This window comes from Rattus norvegicus, chromosome 7 (assembly GCF_021556685.1).
Source record: "Rattus norvegicus strain SHRSP/BbbUtx chromosome 7, alternate assembly SHRSP_T2T, whole genome shotgun sequence".
NCBI lineage: Eukaryota > Metazoa > Chordata > Mammalia > Rodentia > Muridae > Rattus > Rattus norvegicus.
The window spans coordinates 139,444,001-139,459,328 of NC_141540.1; the positions used below are offsets into that span (position 1 = coordinate 139,444,001).

General features: G+C 49.6%; 1 protein-coding gene across 1 annotated transcript; it reads right to left on the reverse strand.

The window, feature by feature from the left end:
* Nucleotides 1–5,711: 5,711 nt before the first annotated feature.
* On the reverse strand, nt 5,712–12,791 carry Rnd1 (Rho family GTPase 1). Its single transcript, NM_001013222.1, is given in 5 exon segments — nt 5,712–6,776; nt 8,042–8,176; nt 9,163–9,272; nt 11,888–11,975; nt 12,580–12,791. Coding segments are annotated over 5 exon segments (699 nt in total). The 5' UTR covers nt 12,700–12,791; the 3' UTR covers nt 5,712–6,530.
* Nucleotides 12,792–15,328: the final 2,537 nt, after the last annotated feature.

Sequence of the window (15,328 nt, forward strand, 5' to 3'; positions counted from 1 at the left end):
GAAGGACTTCCCCCTAAAGTGTCTTACTGTTTACTCAACATTCCAGAGGGGACCTTGGCTCCCTCGTTTTCTTGATCTTTAGGAACTGCCCACCTGGGCTACTTGTTATTGTTGATTTCTTCCTTCAGGTTCTCTGAACATCAGTCCACTGAACTTTTCTTTCATTTATTTATTTATTATTTATTTATGTTCATTTATATAAGTACATTGCAGCTGCCTTCAGACACACACCAGAAGAGTGCGTGGAATCCCTTTACAGATGGTTGAGAGCCACCATGTGGTTGCTGGGAATTGAACTCAGGACCTCTGGGAGAGCAGATAGTGCTCTTAACCACTGAGCCGTCTCTCCAGCCCCCTGAACTTTTCTTCTAGCCCTATACCCACTTCCTTTCTCTTTGGTTCAAACTGCACTGTCAGCACCTGCCGAAACAATGCAAACGGTGTGTGCTAGGATGGTTGAGATTAACCAAGGTACCTCGAGCTTCCTTTCACAACATTTTTTTCATCCTCAGGTTTGCTTTGATCCCACATAGATGTTGGTCTTTCTTTTTAAAATTTAGTCTTTTTTTCCTGAGGTCCACATCATAATCGAAAAAAAAAATTTAGTCTTTTTTTATGGGCATTGGTGTTTTGCCTGCGCACATGTCTATGTGAGGGTGTCAGAGTCCTTGGAACTGGAGTTACAAACAGTCGTGGTTGCCATATGGGTGCTGGGAATGTGAACCTGGGTCCTCTGGAAGAAAAACCAGTGTTCTTACCGCAGAGCCATCTATCTCTCTAGCCCCAGGTCTGGTTTTTCACCCTGTGTATTCTTTCAGTTCCCAAACAGGGTCTCAGAATGCACCCTAACTCAAAAACGCAGCTTCACTCACAATGGCTCAGTGTCCTTTAGGAGACTTTAGGACAGAGCTCCTGAACCTTTGATATTGCAAATTCTAGTGCAGGGAGGACTCGGTCAGACAGTCTGAATCTATAATGAACGCTAGAGGGCTCTCCACTCATGGACTGAAACCTTACCTCCCCACCCCAGCCCCCAAAAAAAGAAAGAAAAAAAAAATTCACACACAGAAAAAAAAAAAAGAAAAAAGAAAAAAAGACCGACTAAAGATGGGTGGGAACATTAAAAACCTCACACTATTGTTCGACAGTCTTCCAAGTGTTCGGCTCCCGGCTTGACACTTAGGCTAAGGTTCCTTGTCTTAGTCATATTAACAGGGTGAGTTGCGCATTCCTTGATTTTAGCGGATGAGGAAAGTGTAGCCACTACATCTGCCTTGTGAGTCCACAAAGCTAAAAACATGAGGATCTAAGGCCCTCAGGTTCACTTGATCTCAGGCACCTTACCTTTCCCTATTTCAAAATACTGTTCTGTATACTCGCACACAGTGATGATTGCTTAGATTTATTCAATTGTATGTATATGTTGTTCTCTCCCTCTTCCCCCCCCACCCCCGTATGCATCTATGGGAACCTACGGAGCTTGGGGCATAAGAAGTCAGACAAGAGCGTCAGAGCCTCTGACCGGAGTCACAGAGGGTTCTGAGCTGCCATGTGGGTGCTGGGAATCAAACCCAGGTCTCGTGGAGGAGCAGCCAGTGCTCTTAGCTACTGAGCCATCTCTCCAAGCCCGAAATGAATGGTTTTTTAAAAGAGAGTAAACCGAGACTCAGAAAGATGAAAAGGCTTGTCTGAGTTCACAGTGACAGTCTCCTATATTTTGAACTTCTCAGGACACTGGGCTGGGGATTTAGCTCAGTGGTAGAGCGCTTACCTAGGAGCGCAAGGCCCTGGGTTCGTCCCCAGCTCCGAAAAAAAGAACCAAAAAAAAAAAAAAAGACACCGATCTTCAAGGTCCTTGTTGATTTTGCTTTTCTTTTTTTTTTTTAAAGATTTATTTATTTATTATAGATGAGTACACTGTAGCTATCTTCAGACACACCAGAAGAGGGCATCAGATTCTATTACAGATGGTTGTGAGCCACCATGTGGTTGCTGGGATTTGAACTCAGGACCTCTGGAAGAGCAGTTGGGTGCTCTTAACCGCTGAGCCATCTCTCCAGCCCCGATTTTGCTTTTCTAGCTCTCTTACAAACTATTCTTGAGATAAAGGACATAAAGACTGTGGTGGCTGTTTGTGTAAGGTGTTACTCGATGTGCGTTCTTGTGTATAGATGTGTGTGGAGGTCACATGACAACCCACAGTCTCAGTCCTTGCCTGTCCTCTTGTTTCCACCTTCCATCTCACCACGGAAGCGCTGGGATTGTGGACATGTAGCACATGCAGCTTTATGTGCATGCAGGGATTTGAACTCAGACTCCCATGTTTGCAAGGCAAGCACTTTAGCCACTAAGCCACTCTCCAGCCCTCGAGCTTATATCCTTTTAGTAAGGGTCAAAGCTACTTTTCTACTTAGCCACATGGCTAACAATAAGGGGTAATATAGTTAACAGTGAAACTTGGTTTGAATCCTAACTCAGTCACTAATGGTATGATCTTCTGTATATTATAAACTTTATATAATATATAAAATATAATATGCATATTATATTAGCACATTATATAACATTATTATATAACATTATTACATGCTATATAGCATGAATCTTATATAATATGCAATTACATAATATATAAGTCATATAACATACATATTATAGAGTAGATAGTATTTTCTCTTGCATTACTTATCAACCATAAATAACAATACTCCTTGCCTGCAAGGCAGTTAAAAGTACATATTCTTTTTTTTTTAAGATGTATTTATTATATATAAGTACACTGTCACTGTCTTCAGACACTCCCGAAGAGGGTGTCAGATCTCTTTACAGATGGTTGAGAGCCACCATGTGGTTGCTGGGATTTGAACTCAGCACCTCTAGAAGGGCAGTCGCTCTTAACCACTGAGCCATCTCATCAGCCCAAATGTGTATACTCTTTTTTTTTCTTTTTTCTTTTTTTCGGAGCTGGGGACCGAACCCAGGGCCTTGCGCTTGCCTAGCAAGCGCTCTACCATTGAGCTAAATCCCCAACCCCACGTGTATACTCTTGACGCCTGTAGTACCAACTCTTGTGAAGTGAAGGTAGAAGTATCGGCCATTGGTTCAAGGTTACCCTTTGCTGCAGAGTGAGGTCAGGACCAACCAAAGCTGCATAAGACCCAGCGTGCCTTAATCCCAGCAAGGGAGCTGGGCAGAGGCAGGCAGATCTCTGTGACTTCAAGGCCAGTCTGATCTCCAGAGTGAACCAGGGCAGCCCCCAGAAGGCAGAAGGGTACACAAAGAAACCCTGTCTCCAAAAACAAAGAAAACAAACCAGGACCCAGTCTCAGCTCCTACCCTCCCCACAAAATAAATACATAAATAAATAAATAAATAAATAAATAAATAAATAAATAAATTAGAAGAAAGCATATGATGTTACCAACTATAGCGTCAAGTGCCAGCTACTCAGGAGGCTGGCCTGAGAGGATCACTTGAGCCCAGAGTTGGAGTCCATCCTGGGCCATTCACCAGGGAACTTCCTCACGACAGAGAGCTCTAGAGTGAGACTAAAAGCAAGATGGACAAGGAGGAGGAGAAAAGACAAAAGAGAAAAGAAAACACATTTTAAGTGCACATTTAAAAGCTAGGCTTGGTACCCAGGCGTGGTGGCACATCCCTGGAATTGCAGCACTCGAGAGATAGACAGGAGGATCCGCTCAAGAAATTCCTCTGGTGCGTTGCAACTTGAAACCACCCTGGCTGCAGCATCTGGGCATAGTGGTGCACACCTTTGATACCAGAACGCAGAAGCAGGCAGGTTTTTGTGACTTCTAGGTCACCTGTGGTTATATATAGTAAGACCCTGTCTCCAGAAAAAGTTCTAGAGTTCTACACCTCCTGGATTTGCATCCCTGTTTAAATACTCCGTGGCTGCATGGTTTCTGCACTCCAATCTCCCAGGACCTCCTTGCCTCTGTAATGGAGTAGGTAATCACTCAAAAGGTCTTCACAGATATATAAAGTGCTCTGACTCACAGCAAACATAAGACGAATGTTAACTAGTTTTCGTTTTGAGGTTACGTTTGATTATTTAAAGCATAAAACGGGGCTGGAGAGATGGTTTGGCACTTAAAAGCACCCACTGTGCTTGCAGAGGACCTGAATTCAGCTCCTAGCACCCACATAGTAAGGCAGCTCAAAATAACCTATTAATTCCAGCTCCAGGAGGTCTCATGCCTGTGGTCTCTGAGGGCACCTGTTTTCACATGAACACAGACATGTGCACACATGCATGTGCACACGCACGCATACACACACACATACACGCATACAATTAAAAAATACAATTAAAAATGAAATCTTGGGGGCTGGAGAGATGGCTCAGTGGTTAAGAGCACTGACTGTTCTTCCAGAGGTCCTGAGTTCAAATCCCAGCAACCACATGGTGGCTCACAACCATCTGTAATAGGATCTGATGCCCTCTTCTGGTGTGTCTGAAGACAGCTACATTGTACTTATATATAAGAAATAAATAAGTCTTTAAAAAAAAGATTATTTAAAAAAAATGAAATCTTTTTAAAGAACAGATGCATAATAAATTATCCTTTGGAGACAAGATCTTGCTACATCACGTGGAGCAGACTAACTCCTTGCCTCAATTCTCCTGCCTCAGCCTCCCAAATGCTGTGCTTCCAGGCATACACCACCATACTTAGTCGTAGTAACTTTTTAAGAGTTTTTTTTTTTTTTTAATTTTATGCATACGGGTCTTTTGTCTGCCTGGGTACCACATGCATGTGGTAACCACGGAGGCCAGAAGGCATAAGATCCTCTGGAGCTGCAGTTACGGATGTCAGCCACTGTGTGGATGCTGGGAACAGAACTTGAGTTCTTTGCAAGAATAAGAAGTGCTCTTAACCCCTGGGCCATCTGCCCAGTCCCCATAGTAACCTTTCATTTGTATTACTACTCTATGAGCCTTGGAGAATAAGGGGTGTGAGCTGCTGTGGAAGAGAAGTTACAACTGAGCGACCATCAACAGGTACTAGAACTGGAAAGTCAACAATAGCCACCTCTCCTTGGACCCAGGAGATGGGAATCCCAGGAGCCACCCCTGGGCTTTGAACTCATCTGTGGAGCACCTACCCCACAGCTTGGTCCTCTGAGCTGAGCTTTCCCTCATCCATCTCTGTAGGGACAGTGGGTTTCCACCCGTCTGGGCTCGCCTATCAGATCTTTACATCACGATTCACAACAGTCGCAAGTTATGGTTGGGGGGGTCAGCACAGCCTGAGGAACTGTATTAAAGGGCCAAGATGTCAGAAAGGCTGAGAGCGCTGCTCTAGAGAAGTGGTCCTCAACAGGGAAGTGATTTTATCCAGAGGGCATTCAGCCATACCTAGAGACTTTTTTGGCTGTGACAGTTGGAACGTGCTACTCTCATTTAGAACCGGGGAGGCCAGGCTGCCACTGAACGTTATCTCCTACAAATTACAGCCCCTTAAAAAAATACAGTCTTCACGCCCCGCAGTATCAGCATCCTGAGGTTCGGAAGGAAGCCCCACTCCAGGACCAAGGAGCTCTTTCTTGGCTTTGCAGGATGTGAGTGGGATTCAGGGAAGTGGAACAGGCGCTAGGGGGACCACGGAGACCGCTCTCTCACTCGCAGAAAGGGATCCAAGACAGGTCTTCCACTGATGGTCACGAAAACCGAAGAACAACAAGCCACCAACCTCTTCATATGTTATATTTCATTAATAAATAGGTTTTCTTCTTTAAACACAGAACATATAACGGATCGAAGCGCTCCCCCTCCACCCCCCAGTTCCAAAAACAAGAGTCTATAAAACAAATCCCAGCTGTACTGCCCTGAGGGCAGGAAAGTCTGGTGACGACCCCCCCCATCAGTCCTGCCCCTGCAGCACCACCACCCCCACATTCTGCAAAAGAAGGGGGTCTGGGGCTTCTCCCTTGGGCCCGGGGGACTTCAGTGAGAAGCGTGTGAATGTGTGATGTCACCTCTCCATGATGCATGGGCTATGCAAAGATGAGGTCTCCTTTTTAGGCCTGGTCAGCCCTCGCCCTCCTGGTTTCAGTGAGGAAGCATCATCTGGGTTAAGCCCCCAAGGGAGCTGCCTCCAGGTTTTCCTACTCTCCAGTCCACTGCCACTTCGTAAAGGGGAAGAGAGGGGACCAAGGACCCCTCCCACCCGAGCCTGTGTGGGAACGATGTGCGGAAGAGGCTTGATGCTGAAGATGAGTCCATCATGTCCCCATCTCCCCAGCACCCATCCTTCCTCTGGAGTAGGGGGGACACTGGGGCAATGACCCCCTCTCCAGCCTAGCGCCTGGCTTGGGATATGATGGCCCTCACTTAAATGTCAGGCCCTCCTGCCAGGCCTGGCCTCTTCTTCAATACCATTCCTGTCTCCTTCTAAAGCCCTCTCTCCGTGGCCATCTGAAAACGTCACCTCATCCTCCCTCTCCCCATGCCTCTGTACCCCAAGGGAGGAAGTGGGGGGCTGTCTTCCCCGCCTCCGGCTCCAACTTCACATGATAGAACAGCTTTTGGCCTTCTCCTTCTTGAAGGTAGAAGTGATGAGTTCAGAGCGACTGGGAAGGTGGAGTAGTCGCTTGGAGAGGCTTCGGACAGGGCTCTTCGGGGGCACTGGGCTAGGCTTGTTCAGACACACCATGGATGCCGTCCGGAAGATGCTGTGGATGCTCGTCTCCGAGGTGAAAGCTGAGCCCTCCAGGTAGATCTCTGCACCCAACTGCTTGGCTATCGCACAGCCCTGTGGGAGAGGTGCGGTCATGAATGCGATGGTTTAAGGTGCCTAGGGAACAGTATGGCATTCTATCCAAGTACCACGTGTCCTGCGTCCAAATACCACGTGTCCTGCGTCACCCCACTGCGGGTCTTCCCCCAGCCCCTGCCAGCATCCTCAAACGTGAAGACTGACTGCACCTCAGAATCAAAGCGTACTGATGCCGACCAGATGCAGCCGGATGTCTGGGGATGGCACAGGCCTTAGGTCTTAGCGATGGAACCTGGAGCTTCAAGCGTAGTAACCAAAACGACGTTTTAAAAACATTTCTCTCCCGTGAGTGTCTGTATGTCCGTGTGTGTACACACGCACGCCACAGCATCCACGTGGGCATCAGCGGACAGTTTGTGGAAGCCAGTTCTCTCCTCCCGCCATGTAGGTCTCGGGGATCAAACTCAGGTCATCTACTCTGTGGCAAGTGCCCTTACCCTCTGGCCATTTCTCCAGCCCCTCATGTCAGGATGTTTAAGAGTACCCCTCCCCACCTCAGGTGATTTTAATAAGAAACATGAGCAGACATTCTTATACTCCTGCATGCATTAAAATTATTCCGGGAGCTAGTGAGACGTCTCAGCAAAGAGAAGGAAAGAGTTCCCACCAAGCCCGGCAATTTGAGTTCAATCCCAGAAGTCCATGTGGCAAAAGGAGAGAACCAACTTTTGAGAGTCCACACACGTGTGTGGCACAAACCGCTCACACAATTAAACAGGTAACTAAAAAGTGCCCTCCAGTCTTGTCATAAAAATACAGATTTCTGTATCGTTCTCCCGGAGTTATTTTACAGGCAGGGAGTGCGGAATTAAAAATCCAATGACTTCTTTTTGTTTGTTTGTTTGAATTTGGTTTTGGCTTTTTGAGACTGGGCCTTATCTTGTAGCCAGACTGGCCTCAAACTTGGAATCCTCCTGGCACCGCCTCCTGAGTTCTGGAATTATAAACTATTACAAACCCTCTCCAGCTCTAACAAGCATCTTTAATGAGTCTGATACATATGGTTTCAAAAGGAAAAAAAAAAAAAACCTTTAAAAATGCTGGCACATGCTCGGGAGAGGCTCATAAGCTAACCTATGGGAGGGCTCTAATAAGTTCCTGCCACCCCAACCCAGGTGACACTTCGCTATTTATAGATAGCCCTGCCTCCAATACTAAGTCTATCTTACCTTAGCCTTTTCTATCCTACCCGCTCACGCGTATACATGCATACACACACCTGTACACACACACATACACACCTGCTCGTAGGAGATGGGTGCCTGCTTCTGGTGGGACAGTTCCATTAGAGTGCTCAGGTCTGTTCGAAGATCTGTCTTGCAGCCAATAAGCAAAACACGTGTGCTGGGACAATAGTCTAGGATTTCTGTTCTCCACTGAGGGTTGGAGCAAACAGGGCGGGGGCAAGGGGAAAGGAGAGAAAGTCAGTGGTGGACAGATACCAGGAGCCCAGTGGCGCCCGTCCAGCGCATTGCTCAGATTATCAGGTCCCAGTCTTCCCTCTGAGTCACAGCCTCTCTGCTGCACTAATGACATCATCTTCCTGCCCATGAGGCCTTTGGTGGCACCAGTGTGCCAACCCAGGATCCTATCCCTTCAGTCAACAGTACAGTCACCAAAAGGAACGCGGGGCAAGTCTCCCACTCCCTGACACACAGATAAAACATGGATCTGTCTTCTTTCCCCAGTCAAAAAGGCAAATAGGACCCAAATACCTGTAGTTGGGAATGAGGCAATCCCTTCCCTAAGATGCTGGGCAAGTCCCACAGGGTTTCCTGCACCGTCTCATCCCGGGCAGATCCCTACCATCCAAGCCAGCTCTTCCACCCGATAATTGAGACCTGACCTGCCTGACTCAGTGGACCGGAGACAACAGTCCACAGAAGCTCCTCCCAAAAGGCCTCATGGCACACCTCTCGAGAAGGTTCTCTGGGCCTTTGGTGCCCACCCTAGCCTGGCTTCTAGGATAGGAGAAAGGAAAGGCAGAAGGCCAAGGGGGACCCAGGTTCAACCCAGAGCCACACGGCTAATAATAAGGCCTCGAGCAAAACGAGTCTTTCCTGGCTGATGGGCAGGAGGATTATGGGACAAGGCCCCTTCTTGTTCTTCTAGGTAGAAAATGTACATTTATCCTCTCCTCTGCCCCCAATCCTGGGTGTTGAACCCAAGGCTTTGCTTATACAAGGGAGGCACTCCCTCACGGCGAATCACCCCGAGTTCCACCTGATTGTTACTCGGACACAGGGTCTCACTAAGTTGTCTGATCTTGAACTTGAACCTAAGATTCTCCTGCTTCGATGCCTGCCATCCCCCAGGAGCTAAGCCAAGAGCAGACGGCGCCCCACCTCTCAATCAGCCTCACCTTCTTGAGTGCACTGTCCATCGTCTCTGGACGGCTGATGTCGAAGCAGAGCAACACTGCATCCGAGTCGCTGTAGCAGAGTGGACGGACATTGTCATAGTACGGAGAGCCTGGTGTCAGGGGAGAAGAGCCGAGAGTGAGCTTCTACGTCTTCTCTGCTCTAGAGGCCCAAGCCCGGGGATCCCTGGGGAATGCCATTCTTGACCCCTTCGTGTCTGCCTGTGTATCGGGGCACTGAGCTATCTCATGGAAGCTTGGGACAGGACCATCTGCCAGGAACACCATTTCCTTTGGTCCTAAAAGAGGAGTAAGCAAAGCAGGTGGCAGAGTCACTCTGAAAGTGTCTGGGTTTCCTACACTGGGTTTAAGATCCACTCATGTCAGAGCCCCAGAAGATGCTGCCTCTGGAGAGACGAGGATTTGTTCCAGGTTCCCTTCACATGCACCTGCCTGCTGCCCAACATTTGCTTCTCTCTTCTGCTCTAGGGTCTCCCGGTGAAGGAACGGCCCTGCCTGTTACATAACTGGCTACCCTGATTCTTTACCTCAGGGGTCAGAACTTCAGGAGGTTGATGGGGGAGGAAAAAAGCATCCAGAACTGGGAGTTTTACTCTTGACCCACTCAAATCAGTTTACACTACAAAGGGCAAAGGGTCTACCGTGGCCCCCACCCCTCCGGTCTCAGGGAGGCGCTCTCAAAGACCAGGGACACCAATAACTGAGGAGTTAGAGGCCAGAGCAAGGGTCCTCGGTAGAGGGTCCGAAGGAGGCAGTTCTGACCCAGGGTCTAGTGGGGTGAAGGCTAGGAGCTGAGCCCGGGCCCCTCCACCCTGGGTAAGGAACAGTAGCAGATTTGGACTCCAGACGATCCGTGCTTAGAATAGCAAGCAGCCCCTCTCCCTGTACTGCAGTCACCATGGAAACTGGGGGGAATCCAAGCTGAGGTGGGGGTGTCGGTCATAAAAATGAAGAAGTAAGGGGGAGTTGGGATAGCTGCCTGCTCCTTCAGCAATCCACCCCCACCTCTGAGGTGAGGCGGGGGCTGGACCACAGCAGCACTGAGGCAGGGGAGCGCGACCGGCCGGTCCTGGAGGAAGGGGAGGGGGAGGGGGACCGAGTCTCCATTTTGGCTCCAAGCAAGCCCCCTCCCCTAAGACTGGCAAGTGAATAACAGAAACAGGTTCAACGCTGGCCCACATGCAGGGAAGCTTCATCCTACACACGAACGACTGACATTCCCTCTGTCCTCACAGACCTAGTTTAAAACAAGCTGATGGCCTCCATCCTTTCGAAATGAGGGGGTGGGGTGTGACCCGGGGGTAAAAAAGACCATCCCGGCTGATCTTCCATTATCTGGGCTGGGATTTAAGGGCTGTTGGGGGGAGGGGGCATCGAGGATGTAAGGAAGAGAGAAGAGCTGCAGCAAGGTTCAGGGAGGATTGGAAGGTGGGAGGGTACGCCAGGAGAAAACCCATACATCACGCAGCCACGCTGCATTCTGGTCCGATCCGGCCAGCATAGCACAGACCAGGATAACCAGAACCCTGTCTCCCTTTTCCTGGAACTGCAATGGGGGGAACCCGTGTACCTGCCTGAGGAATTTTGGTTGCGGGGAGAGCAAAAGAACTGTCATTTTCTGTTTACACGTTTCTTATCCCCAGTCCTCCCAGACCTCAGAATTGGAGAACACGAACAAGATTGCTTCATAGAAGCAGGGTGGCGTGTCTCTCACACACATGCAGGAAAGCCTTAGTAATCTACAGTTTCCCTACAAACTCGGCTAGGGCAAGTAGGAAACGTCCCCTTCAGTAAAGCATGGATTTTTCTTTTCTCTCTCATATTGCTGGCCCTTACTCTTTAATGATGTCTGAGACAGACTGTTCAGAAGGAGGCCCTGGGGTAGAGAAAGCGGGAAGGACTCAGAAGCAAAGCAAACGTTAGCTGAGCTCTCAGGGCTTGGGGGCGGAGAGTGGGAAAGGTAACTACTTTCTACATTTCCTAAAGACAGGGCATCTCCCACTCGCCCGCCAGGCACCGGGAGAATGAAGTAGACCCCGTGCACTCCCCTGGGCACCAACCCCAGCGTGGACATGCCCGACAGTTACTGTCTCCCCCATCCTCCAAGACATCGATGATGCGTCGTCTCAGTCTCCCAGCCGCAGCCTCTGAGTTGCGGCAAGCAGACAGCAGCGGCCTGAGGAGGGATGCGGGAGAGGAGGAATATTCCCTCCAAAGTGGGCGGCTCTCTTCCCCACCACAGCTGCCCCTAGCAGTACCACTCCTACCTCTCATTTAACTTTGCTCTGGAGAACTCGAGAGGGAGGGAGGGAGAGTGGGGAGGGAGAGAGAGAGAGAGAGAGAGAGAGAGAGAGAGAGAGAGAGAGAGAGAGAGAGAGGAGTGTGTCTATGAGAAAGAGACAGACAGAGAAGTCTGGTGCTCCCAGGAGTACTCAGGGGTCCCTAGACCTCACCATCCAGAGCTGAACTAAACCAAGGACCTGAGTGGCCCCTAGGCTTGCCATTGCCGTTCAGGATCATCTAAAATCATCAATGCCCCAACCAAAGAATTTTTACATTCCTTCCTTCCTTCACTTTCCTGGCAAGCAACTCTATCCTCAAAGCTGGATCTCCCCCCTCCCCTCCCCGCCCCGGCTGCCCCTTAAAAAAGCAGCAGCTGCCAATAGAGGTGGGATGGGGCATTTGGGGGGAGGGGGTACAGTCTTACCTGAGGTATCCCAGAGACTAAGCTCCACTCTCTGTTCCTCTGTCTCCAAACAGGCTGTGTAATTCTCAAACACGGTAGGCACATAGGTCTGTGAAGTGACAGGAAACACTCATACCCCAGCAGCATGCCCTCAGAACCCTAGACCAAGCGTTGGCTACACATGCGCTCAAACACTAAAATGTCAGGTGATGAGAAGCCCGAGGAGGGGGATACACAGGGGACTGTAGAGGTACTGACCTTCGCTCCCCAGCCTGGGGACAAGACCCCTACATCCTGGCTGGTCTGAGACACATACATTCCCTTTTTCTTCTCATCGCTAAATTTGTGTCCCATTTTTCAGAGCCACAAGCCTGTTTTAACCTCTGTCTTCTGCCCTCTAGTCCCTTGACACAGGTGAACAGGAGCCACCCTCATAGAACCTTACAGGAGGGGCGGGCAGGTACTGCGTCAAGAACGAAGCCCAGGCCCTCGGGAACCTCCAGGTCTCAGGGATGAAGGCAAGTGGGAGGGGATATGCTGGGTAAAGAGGTGAGGAGGAGCCGACCGGGCGGCAGAAGTGGGTCAGGTCTCAGGGGAAGCAAGACAGGGCAGTCCTCCAGCCAGAAGGCAAGGCAGGGTGGGGCGGCCTGCGGGAGGGTGAGACCGCTGTCCCGGACAGGTGGGGATCGACCCCGGAAATGCAGGGGACTCACCTCGGGATAGCAGTCTTTCGCTAGCACCTGTAACATCGCCGTCTTCCCACACTGCACGTCCCCCACCAGCACAAGCTTACATCTGACCACCACTGGCTGCGGTGTCCGTCTCTCCTTCATGGCTGCAGCCTAGGAGGGACGTGGACTCGGGTTCAGTGAGGAGGAGGTCGCCCCTCAAGCGTCCACACTGGTGCCTAGTTGCCGGTTCCCTGCCTGCCTCCAACTGAGGCGGAGGCTCGCAAGGCTCCCTTATAAGTCTCAGACTGAGCCAATCACAAGAGAAGGCGGACTCTGCCGAAGCCAATCCCTAGGGTGGGATCCCCTGCAGCAGCCAATAGCAGGAGACTCCGTCTCAGCTCTCTCTTCTTCCCTTCCCTTTCTGTTAAAGCTGCACGGTAGCTTGCTTCCTCCTGGAAGGGGATTCCCACGCTTTTTGTGTTGCTGTTAGGAGGTCAGGAGGGGACTGGAAGCTAAGCGATCTCTGACTGTCTGAGAGTTAGTGTCTAGACCCGGAAAGAGCGTTGGAGTCAGGCTGTAGGGTCTGTCCCAGGAAGACAGCAGGACCTGCCTAAATTCTGGACAGGTGGCATTTCTGGGGGAAGAAGGTGACTCCTTAATTTTATATAGTTCCTATTCACTCTGGTTCCACTTCTGGAATCTCCTAATAGAAGTCCCTGCTGTTCCCTCCTTTACAGCCCGACTCCCTCAGGAACCGCCTTCACCAAAACAAATCTACAGCTCGTAACCCAGAGATGGGCAAATGAAACAAAACAAATGAGGGAGTCCTTCGAGTAGAAACAGGAGAGAGAAAGACCAAAGAAACTGTTATCTGTTGGCCAGGCGGCTGCTCTTGCCAGGCCGTGTCATGGTGTTTGTTCTGTGGCCTGGCTTCAGCGTCCCGAATGAATCAGGGGCAGGTCTAGTTTCGGGCTGATAGCAACAGACTCTGACGCACTCATTAGTGTTACCTAGTGAGAGTCCAGCCTGGAAGCCGGAGCTGGGCCTCAGGGATCAGAAATTGAAAACCAATCATTTTAGATTGAGATAAACTACAAACTGCCGACTGGCCCTAACCTTCAGAGCCTCCATGGCTTCTGCAGACCCCTCTACCAGACAGAGCTATGGGGTACACAGCTCAGATAAGCCACTGGCAACCAAAAAAGTCCCATAAGGCCTCCAGAGAATTAGGGACCAATTTTGGGTCAACTTGAGAACAACCTAGGGTTCTGCCCACCACCCCGTTTGGTTCGTTTGTTTTTTGTTTGTTTGTTTTTCGTTTGTTTGTTTGTTTGTTTAGAGAATCTCACACTGGAACTTGCTCCATATATCCCAGGATGCAATCTTCCCACTCCAGGCCTGAAATTACGGACAGGGCACACCAGCCCTAGCTCATGGTTGTCTTGAGGTCCCTTCTCGATGACAGGTCCCGAATTTCCAGGGTCCCACACTTCTGGAATGTGCCTGGGTCTTGGTCTTCCCCTACCCCCAACCTTTGCTCATCAGTCAGTCTTTGCTGCCCACCCAAGGACATTTCCCTGACATACATGAAGGACCTTTCAAAGGCCCTATGGATATCTAAGAGTAAGACAACCAGGCCCGCAGGAACGGAGAATGGATCGGGCAATACAGTACAGCCAGTATCCCTTTAGTCTATACTTGTGGTTTACAGACTCCTCAGTGGGCTCGCAGGAGGGCGGGGCTGCCCTCTACCCATCTGCGATCACCTCCAGGAACAGCGTCTCTGAGGGAACCAATGGAGTGTCCAGGGTTACCGCACGTGATTGATTATCCCCTCCATGAGATTCTCTGGAAGGTTCTTCACCTTCTCTCCACCGACACTCCGTCCTCAGCCTTCACAGAAATTTCAGTCTCTGGAATCCCTCCCCTTCTGTCCCTTTCCAGCTTCCTGGTGGCCTCTCAGAGCTAAGTGTGGTTTGGAGGGGTTCTATGGTCTGTCTCAACCTGGAGTCCTTTCCCTCAGCTTGACCACTTTCAGTATCGGCCCGCCCCAGTGGCTCACCTAACGTGGGTCTGCAGGTGTCAGTAGGGTCCCCGTGCGTTCTCTTAACCCTGAACCAGGTTTCCTCCAAGTACGACATGAAAGGTTTCAGCATTCTCTTCCCATTCTCTTCCAGAGAGACAGACAGACAGAAACACACACACACACAGAGTAAATATGTAATAAAAATGAAAATCTAAGAAAGCAGATTAGAAACTGCTAAGGGTGGTAGGGTGGAGGGGAGACGGAGGGACATTACAAATCCACTGAACCGGGCTGGAGAGATGGCTCTGCGGTTAAAAGCACTGGCTGCAAATAAAAAATACTCAAGTTAATAAAGATTAAAAAAAAAGGGGGGTGGGGTTGGGGATTTAGCTCAGTGGTAGAGTGTTTGCCTAGGAAGCGCAAGGCCCTGGGTTTGATCCCCAGCTCCGAAAAAAAGAACAAAAAAAAAAAAAAAAAAAAAAAAAAAAAGCACTGGCTGCTCTTCCAGAGGTCCTGAGTTCAATTCCCAGCAACCATGTGGTGGCTCACAACCATCTGTGATGAGATCTGATGCCCTCTTCTGATGTGTCTGAAGACAACTACAATGTACCTTTATATAATAAATAAATAAATCTTAAAAAAAAAAGAAACAAATCCACTGAACCACACAGCCCAAACTGGCAAACTGTTATTGTGTGTGTGCTTTATCTCCACAGGGCAAAGTTATGCTCAGGCTGGCGTGCTTTAACTCACAGAACACACACA